The sequence below is a fragment of the Belonocnema kinseyi genome, chromosome 9, assembly GCF_010883055.1.
Source record: "Belonocnema kinseyi isolate 2016_QV_RU_SX_M_011 chromosome 9, B_treatae_v1, whole genome shotgun sequence".
Classification (NCBI taxonomy): Eukaryota; Metazoa; Arthropoda; class Insecta; order Hymenoptera; family Cynipidae; genus Belonocnema; species Belonocnema kinseyi.
Window position 1 is genome coordinate 26755305 of NC_046665.1, and position 9085 is coordinate 26764389.

At 30.8% G+C, this 9085-nt stretch overlaps 1 protein-coding gene and 1 long non-coding RNA gene across 4 annotated transcripts in view; one reads left to right on the forward strand and one right to left on the reverse strand.

Annotated features, from left to right (window-relative positions):
* LOC117179286 (putative nuclease HARBI1) overlaps window positions 1-1969 on the forward strand; it is a 101757-nt gene extending 99788 nt beyond the window's left edge. For 2 of the 3 annotated variants that reach the window (XM_033370935.1, XM_033370933.1), the window contains exon 2: window positions 1295-1969. In XM_033370935.1, coding sequence (XP_033226826.1) covers window positions 1441-1845 — 405 coding nt within the window. In that variant the 5' untranslated portion in view covers window positions 1295-1440 and the 3' untranslated portion in view covers window positions 1846-1969. Of the gene's footprint in view, window positions 1-183; window positions 576-1294 lie in introns of those variants that run through there. The other variant, XM_033370934.1, reaches the window with a different exon arrangement.
* Window positions 1970-3876: 1907 nt separating this feature from the next.
* Window positions 3877-5900, reverse strand: LOC117179287. The gene is made up of 3 exons (XR_004467898.1): window positions 5312-5900; window positions 4774-5234; window positions 3877-4696 (listed from the first exon to the last, which is right to left on the reverse strand). It is a non-coding gene; the product is annotated as an uncharacterized LOC117179287 (long non-coding RNA).
* Between the last annotated feature and the right edge of the window lie 3185 nt (window positions 5901-9085).

A 9085-nucleotide genomic window follows, 5' to 3' on the forward strand; every position in this document is an offset into this window, starting at 1 on the left:
CGGTTTTTCGATTCTGGGGGTAAAGAATCGATTCTCGATAAAATCGGAGTGCAAAAAATCGATTCAAAAATCGAATCGTTCAACCAAAAAAATCGATTTTTTAAGAATCGAATCGGAATCGAACATCCCTACATGGGATCGTCAATCTCCCACTTCATCTCTGTTTGACCCACCCGAAACACGAAATCGTATGCGAAAATTGGAATGAAACTATGGCGAATTTTCTATAGAGACGTGGTGGGGACCGTGGGGACTACTATTACACAAACCTCAAAAGACTCACGTCAAAACAAAAAATTCGTATCTTATATATGAAAGAAGTTTGAGGTAAAAGAAAAATGTGGCATTGTGGGACGCTGTAAATCTTAGATTTATAGAAGTGTTGGATGATGTACAAAAGGCATGCCGCACCATGAGCTCCGTTTCAAGTGCGTGATAATGCTTTGGATTTACCGGATAACAAGTTTGTACGTTTATTTCGTTTAAACAAGGAGATGCTCCAAGAAATCATTGAAATTGTACAGGAACGTACGGAAGAACCATCAAGAAAATCCGCGTTAAATGCTGAAGTCAAGGTTTTTATAGAAAAATCGTGCTATTGATAATATCTAAATTTCTAGTCGGATAGTCTTTCAATGAAATATTAGCAACATTAAGATTTTTAGCCACAGGCAGCTATCAGATGGATATCACTGGTAATATTAATTTATCGATTAGTCAACTATCTGCAAGCCGATGTATCGCAAAGGTTACATACATTTTAAATTATGCTGATATATTTCGTAGATGGGTTCATTCTCCTAGAAACTTATATGAACTAAGAAGAATTCGTGAAGCTATGGGATTTTTTGGTTATTTCTTTCGCTTTAGATAGAAATCTTAATATTGACATATTCTTTATAATTGATGGCTTATTTTGTTCCTGAAAATACTATCTGCGATTTTATTCGTAGCCGTTTCATTAAAAATAAGCCACCTGTTAATTATATAAAAAGATTATTAACAGTTTGTTTTATATAAATTTTAATTGTGTAAAACTCAAGTTTTAATAGAACTTCCACAAATGAAATTGCAAAGAATCATTTCAAGAACAAGATAAGCTATCAATGATCAAGGTTGAATGAAAATTCTAATTGTTATTTAAAGCGAGAGAAACAACACAAAATTCCTAATATCTCATTATAAATAAAAGAATTACACATTCAAATATTTTTGTTTAAAGTATGCTTTAGATTGCTTTTCAAATCTTGTTATAGCTGTATTTAAAAAGTATTTACGTATTTTTTCCTTTCAGATTTTCTCAAAAGCATGGTATGCCAGCTGTAATTGGCTGTCTTGATTGCACACACGTCGCTATAACTGCACCCCCTGTCGACGCATGTATTTCCTGGAAATACGCATGATAGTTTTATTTGAGAGAACAGCAATGTACTGCCCGTAATGAGGCAATTACATGATACAGGATACACAAACTTCTATTTATTAGGAGATTCCGGATATACACTTCGGCCGTGGCTTCAAACAACAGTCGATGATGCCCAACCTGGCACACCGAAAGATTCATACAACGAGTGTCACAGAAGTACACGTGCTACTATAGAACGCTACAATGGCTTACGCAAGACGCGATTTCGTTGTCTCTTAAAGCACCCCGTCTCGCATTATTCTTCTCACAGAACATCAAAAATTATCAATGCATGTGCTGTATTGCACAATTTGTGTATTGAATATCATTTGCCTAATCCCCCCGCATTTGATAACGACGAAGGCGATATCGAAGAGGAACATGCTGGACACAGCATGTGTCCAGTAATTCTTAGGAACGAAATTCCAAGTCTTTTGTAGGTTTTCCAGGTCAAGAAGTCAAGTATTTCCAAGTCTCCTTTTTTTACATGAAATAATGAAAGGATCATTTTTTTATAGATTTAAAAAATGAGCCATTTCATTTGTTATTTGCCAACAATTTTTAAAGGAAGCAGAACCATAAATAAACAAATTCTTCATTTTTTTCGAACGTAAGTCATCTTTGAAATCCTTGAAATTTTTGTGAAATATTTGAAATCGTTGGGAGTTCGTTGAAATCTATTGAAATACTTAAAATCTTTATGAAATATTGAAATTTCTGTGAAACCCTTTAGAATTTTAAAAAATTTTTGTAAAATATTTAAAATCCTTGAAATATTTGTAAGTTTTTTTTAATCTTCTGAAATTTTCTTATCTTTGAAACATTTGTGAAATCTTTCCCAAATCCTTTGGCATTATTTGAAATTATTAAAATATTTTTAATCTGCCTGAAATGTTTTGAAATCTCAGAAAGCTGGTATACCTTTTTTAAATCTTTTGAAATTTTTAAAATCGGAGAAAGATTAACTTGCTAATTATTAATTATTAACGATCTTTCGAAAGTTATCATACCTACACGGTACAACAGACTGCAGACACAGACACATTCGTAAAAATAGTTTTTTTTTATTCTCATTAGAGAAGGTATTAGATTTGTGTAAAATTTGACAACCCCCCTCCTCCGGTTTTTGTCGAATGTCCACGTTTTGAGACCCCCTGAGCCCAAAAAACAGGTTTTTATGAATATATCTGTCAGTTTGTCTGTATGTCCGCAGGTTAGTTTGTTATCATGATAACTTTCAAAAGAATTGACACATTGGATTCGCCTTTGGAATATTAGTTTAGTGTCTTAAACTAAAGGTCAAGTTCGTTAGCCAGCCATTTTGAATGAAAATTTAAAAAGTGAGTACATTATGAAAATTCTTGGGACCACTTTTTTCAAAATTCAAAAATTCTCTTTCCGGTAATTGGTAGAATTCAAAAAGACAAACAATTCCTCCTAATGACTTTTTTGGAAAACAAATTTTTTCAGAGTCACAGCACTTATAAAATGTATCAAATCAATCGAAAATCTAAATTTCAAGACAAATAACGCATGGTATGAAAAAAAGTCAAGACAAGAAAAATGATGCTTTTTAAATTCCCTACAAAATTATCATAACGACTTTTTGAATTTCCTTGAGAAATCGTATTTAAAAAATTTCTACAAATTTCTTATTGTTTACTTTTTTTATATGACAAGTTTTTTTATTTTATGCGTAAAAAACAACATTGAAAATGAAAAAAAATTAAATTCTTGAACAAAAGACGCAAGATACAGAAAAAAAATCAGATAAAAGTTGTTCACCCAAAAGAGAGCTACAAATTTGCTATTCATCATTCCTTGATAGGATGGACAAGTATTGTTTTGTTCGAGAATATAATATTAAAAATGAAAACATTTAATTTTTTAAAAACCAATACAAGCCGAAGTAGCTTTAACAAAAAAGAATGCACAATTACCAAATTACAGTTTTTCGATGCTTTGAACTTTGATTTTGAAAAGTCTGTGCCCAAATGTTGAGGGAAATACAAAAACCGAGCGCGCAGCGCGAAGTAAATACACAGTCGACCGCAAAGCGCGAGGACCAACAGTTGAGCGCCCTAGGCGCGCTCAAACCTGCGCGCGATGAGAATGTGCCCACGAGGCGTGCAGATTTTTTTACTTAAAGTATCTCAAAACTTGGAGATTTGATGAAAATCGACTAGGTCATTTTTCACGTAGTCAACACCTTCTTGTTAGGATGAAAATGTAAAAAAATCAAGGAGAATTCTAGGTTTTCAAGGTCGCTGGGCACCCTACTCAAGTATTTACTTTGTAATCTACTTCCTCGATTCAGAAATTATCCCTAAGATTAACTCGACGCAACCTGAAGCCATTTTGCACATAACTCATTAGAACCAATTACAACATTATGTATTAAGTTAATTCAGATATTTGTAATTAAATAAAACATACGTAATAAACAGAATGTGTTTTTTTAAATTATTGATTGTGGTTATACAATGTTAAAGCTTTGGTTTAACCCTTATTCAAAAGGTCTAGCACATGGATTCGTTAATCCAAAATATAGAAAATATATAAAACTTTATAAACTTATAGATATAAATAAACCAAAATATAATTATCTGTCAGGCCGATTACTCTATCGAAACCTCCTACAACGTACATTTAGAAATGTCAAAACAGACAAAATTATGACTTAATATTATAAGTGCAGCATTTCCATTGTTTCAGATCCGGTTTAGATATTTTTAGCAATTTTATTTTAGAGTTTAAGGAAAGCTTCCATCGAAATCCCAATTATGTTGAAGGTTTACATTTTTCACAATACTTGTTCAAAGTCAAAAAACTTGAAATATCACAGTTTGAAATCAATAGCTTTAAAATTTTAGTACTGCGAGAATTATATATAAAAAAAGCCCAAGGCAAATTGTATGACAGATTAGGAATTTATCTTTGACTGTAATAGGACATTTGACTTCAAATTTTAGAGTTCGGCTCCGGAGTAAAATTCACTAATAACATTTTATAATTCTGAGAACTCAAAAAACAAACGTAGAAGTGTTAAAAAAATATTTAAAGAGCAGATAAATAAAAACATTATACATCTTCTAGAAACTCTGCTGGGCACTGCTCTTCACTAATGCCACAAAATTTCTCCACTGCACAGGTAATTCGCTAGAGACACATTACGTTTTTCTCATATTACCATTTTTTTAGTTCATATGTGTCACAAGAAACATCTACGAGTTTGGATGCTTCAGTAACTGACTTCTTCAGTCTCTTCAGCTGGCACGCTTAGTTTCTTTTCTGCAAATAACCATTACAAATACAGCTGAACTTAACGTGACAATACAGACATAACATTTTTTGGTAAATATACTTACTTTTTTTAGTGCTAGAACTGTTATACGCTGTCTCATTATGTTTCGCTCGTTAGCCTCTTTTTTTCTGCACATTCTGATTCTGATCCTCATTTTCATCCTCAATCCTATCTTCATTTTTATATTCATCTTCCATCCGATCATTATACAACAAAGAATTTATTGAACTTTGCGGCAGCGTTCCGTCACCAAACATGTGAAAAAAACGCAAATGAAATACACATGTTTTCGCCAAATTCTTAGTGAATTAAAAGTAGACAAGGCATGTCAACAATTACAAAGTCAGTTGCAGATTCCTCGATGCTTTCATAACCAAATGCTTCGTTATTCAATATTAATTCATCTATTTGCTCCTCTATATCTTTAAATTCCACTTTAGTTTGGGGTCCGCCACCAGTTCTACTTTTTTCTCAGTTTAAAGTAGTTTTCTTGTCCTTCGTTTTCGATCTCATATCTTGCCACGTCTAATTCAGTCATTAAAAATATAATCAAGGAAACTATTTTATAAAAAAAAAAAAAACAATAAAAATATCACACATACTTATCTCCATTGCTTCCAATCCTTCTTGGCTCCAGGTACAGCATTATGAATCGCGGTTAATTCTTCTCATAGTCACTGAGAGTCTTTAAAAGTAAAATCTGGTGAAAATTTTCTTTGTAATAGTTTTGGACGTTTCCTCACGTATTCAACAAGCAAAACCTTCTGCTCCCCTGTCATATTTTGTAACGATATATTAGTAAAAAATTAATGTTTCTGTTTAACCTTTCGTCCACACTTTGTTTACTTCCATATTTGTATCAGAACTTCAGAATGCGCGGCACTTTCTTCTGTGCTCACCGTTTCATTGGTCAATTCATTACATTGAAACATCAGCAACGTCGCACTACACTTCGCATACGACTTTACCTTCAAAAGCACATCGAGTGGGACTCGAAAATACCAATCGCGCTCGACAATTTTCGTATACGAATCTATTGCTCGAAAATTTTTGCATGCGAAAAAAAGCCGAGTGAGTTCGAGAATAGCACCACAGGAGACCTAACTTTCTCACGAATGTCACTAGATTACTAGATTCTAGGGCCAATGTGAATCTTTGCACGTCCTCTCTATTGGAGTGCATTCCAGGGGACCACCCGGATGCACTCTGAGCCGTTCCACGATGTTAGGTGAGTGTTGGCAAAGATATTATAAACGTAGATGCGGTACGGGGCGTCGGAGTGGGGAATTATATGTATAGGACATCATATTTTCTGCCCTATCGAGGTGCTGCCCTCATCGTACTACGAAGTCAAATTCTTGTTTTCTCATTCTTCGTAAAATATGACGGTAAAGCAGTGGAAAATTTTTTTTGAGGTTAGAAAAGTTTGACATGTATGTATCGCTGAATTTTTTCAGATCTGAAGCTTGATCCAGGTTTTCGGTACAGTCTTTTAATAATTATAAAAAAAATGTTCTCGAAAAATCATATTTTTAATTTAAAAAAAAGTATTATAGAAAGACATTTCAAGATAAATAAGTGCTGAAAGCATTTTTCTTTGACAATTTTTTTTTTTTTAATTGAAATAATCAAATATTTATACCAAAGAAACAACTTTTTAAAATGTTTTAAGTATGTAAACATTATTGTTTACAATTAAAATAATAATTAAAACAAAATATATTTCTGGATAAGATATTTTGGTTGAAAATGTATATAGTATTTTTTAAATCACAAAAGTTCTTCTGAAAAATCGAAATGTTAATTAAAAAACACATGTTTTTATATATTAATTTGTCGGTAAAATTTTTTGTATAATTTTAATTGTAAATCAAACAATAATTTTTAACACTTTAAATATTAAATAAAAATTTATTCGATAACAATATTTTATTATCGTAGTTTTAATAAATAATTAATATTGATTAACAAACAATTTTATTTGGGGAGTCTTATTATTTGGGAATTTTCAAATTCGTTAATATTATAAACTGTTCAGGAATTTTATTAGTTTTGGAATTGTATTTTTTGGGACAGAGAGTTTTACCGAGTCGGGAATTTTATTTTTCGGGATATTTTAGCCGTCCCCATAGAATTACAGAAAATTTGCTCTAATTAAAATTTCGGCGCTCGATCTTGTTGATTTTTTCCTACAGTATTATTAAAAAGAAATGTGTATGGAAATTTTTGATATCATAAAGTTAAAGATAATCTCAATTAAAAATTTAAAAATTCGCTGTACATCCAATTTTTATTCTTGGTTCTTGTCAATTTTTTTCTAATCCATTTCAGTGACTGGTAAACAGGGGCGATTTTCTCTTAGAAAATAAGTGATTGAAATGCAAAAATTGGGTAGGCTTTTTTGACATCTAGGTATGTAAAAAAGGTAAACTGCAGAAAATTTAAAAACTAATTTAAGAACTATTTATACTCTTTTAAGATACCAATACAATTTACATAACACTAATTGTAAAATTTGCAAATTTTTAGGCCTTCAGTTTAGGAACTTGAATTTTAACGTTAAAATTGCGGAAAGAATCAGAGTTAATTTATTCAGGAACAAGCTTTTTGAACAAAAATGACCTTAAGAGAACCTTTAATATATTTTTCTTAATTTTTGTAAAAATTAAGAAAAATATGTTAATATAAATATTAATACCATATAAAAAATACCATATAAAATACCATATAAAATATGGTAATTTTCTGTGAAAAATATTTATTTACAAAGAATATCTGTCAAACAATAGAATGGATTTCTTCGCCCGAGATGCAAACGTAAATTGTACTATAGTAAAAAACAACTGGAAAAATTTAGACGAAAGCCAAATTTGGTAAAGAAAACAAACCTTTGTCGACCTATAAATACTAATTTTATTCTCCGAAAGATTTTTACAAAATATCTTCGAAACACTTTTATTGCAAATATTTAATTAAAGAAAAATATTTTTGTTATAAAAATAAAAATAGTACAATTTTTACATACAATTCTTGAAATAAAAAAATCTGTGTGTCAAACCACAATCCAATTTTACTATTCTTTCAAAAGTTATCCGATATACAGAGAACCACAACCACAATAATGACGATGTAGACGCCAGAGAGACAGATACCGATGTAAAAACTTGTTTTTCTGACTCAAGGAGCCTCAAAACGTCGAAATTTAATGAAATTCGCGAAAATCATTTTTCGCATAAAACTCTTCTCATTATGGATGAGAATGTGATAAAATAATCATGGGGCCTTGAAAAAGTAGCGTTTTTCGCCTCTTGACTTTTTTCCATATCAAGCTTTTTTTGCTTCAAATGTCCATTTTCGTTTGGTTTTTTGGATTTTGAAAATCCTTTAACTTTGGTAAGTTTGATTTTATCAAAAAAAGTTTAAAAAGCTTCAACGTTTTGGATTTTTATCAAAAATGGCTGTTTAATGAACTCGATCTTTCTTTTTGGTCCCTCGAACAGTGTGTCAAAGCCCAATCCAATCGGACCAGTCTTTCGAAAATTATCCGGTATACAGACAACAACAACGACGACGCCGCACAGACATTTGATAAAATCCGAAAAATTTATTTTTCATAAAAAACTAATACCTTCTCATTTTTGATGTAAATGTAGAAATTATCAACAAGATTTGTAGGAAATCTTTCAAAGAATAGAATTATTGTCCCGTAAGTTACAACCGAAAAATTACAATTTCAAAAAAATGAAAGTTGTTTTAAATACTAAACTAGACTCGCGACCGGGACAAATCAGACAATGAAAATAAATTAAAATAAATTCGAAAATTGAACTGCAGTTCGAGTATTAAAAACTAAACAATGATTGATTTTACAACGTGATTCTAGATCTGTTCAAAATTATATAATTTACATATTTTAACGTTAAAATTTGAGCTAATTTAATTGCAAAGCCTTAGTAGTGACACAAGTGTAAAGTTCGAATTACTGGCTTCTTAAATGAACGCCTTTATTCAATTTCAAAATATTTTTGAAGTATTATTTCAGTATATAATATTCCATTTTTAACCTATTTGGTTTGGAAATAAAAAAAAACAATTTTCAATAGTAAACAATTTGAAAATGAATTGTCACAATTTCAGAGTGCCAAATTTAAACTTGGAATGTTACGATTATAATTGTTTAATTTTTTTATTTGTATTTCGAAGGTAAAAGTATTTCATTTTGATTCTTAAAGAATAGTTAAATAAGCATTAATTTATAAAAATATCAAATAAGGTGGAGGTTTCTGAATGTTACAAAGAAAAGAACAAAATTTGGAGCTCCTTAAGAATTTTGAAATACTAGGAAAACAATAAAAATTTCTGGGTAGATTTAAAAT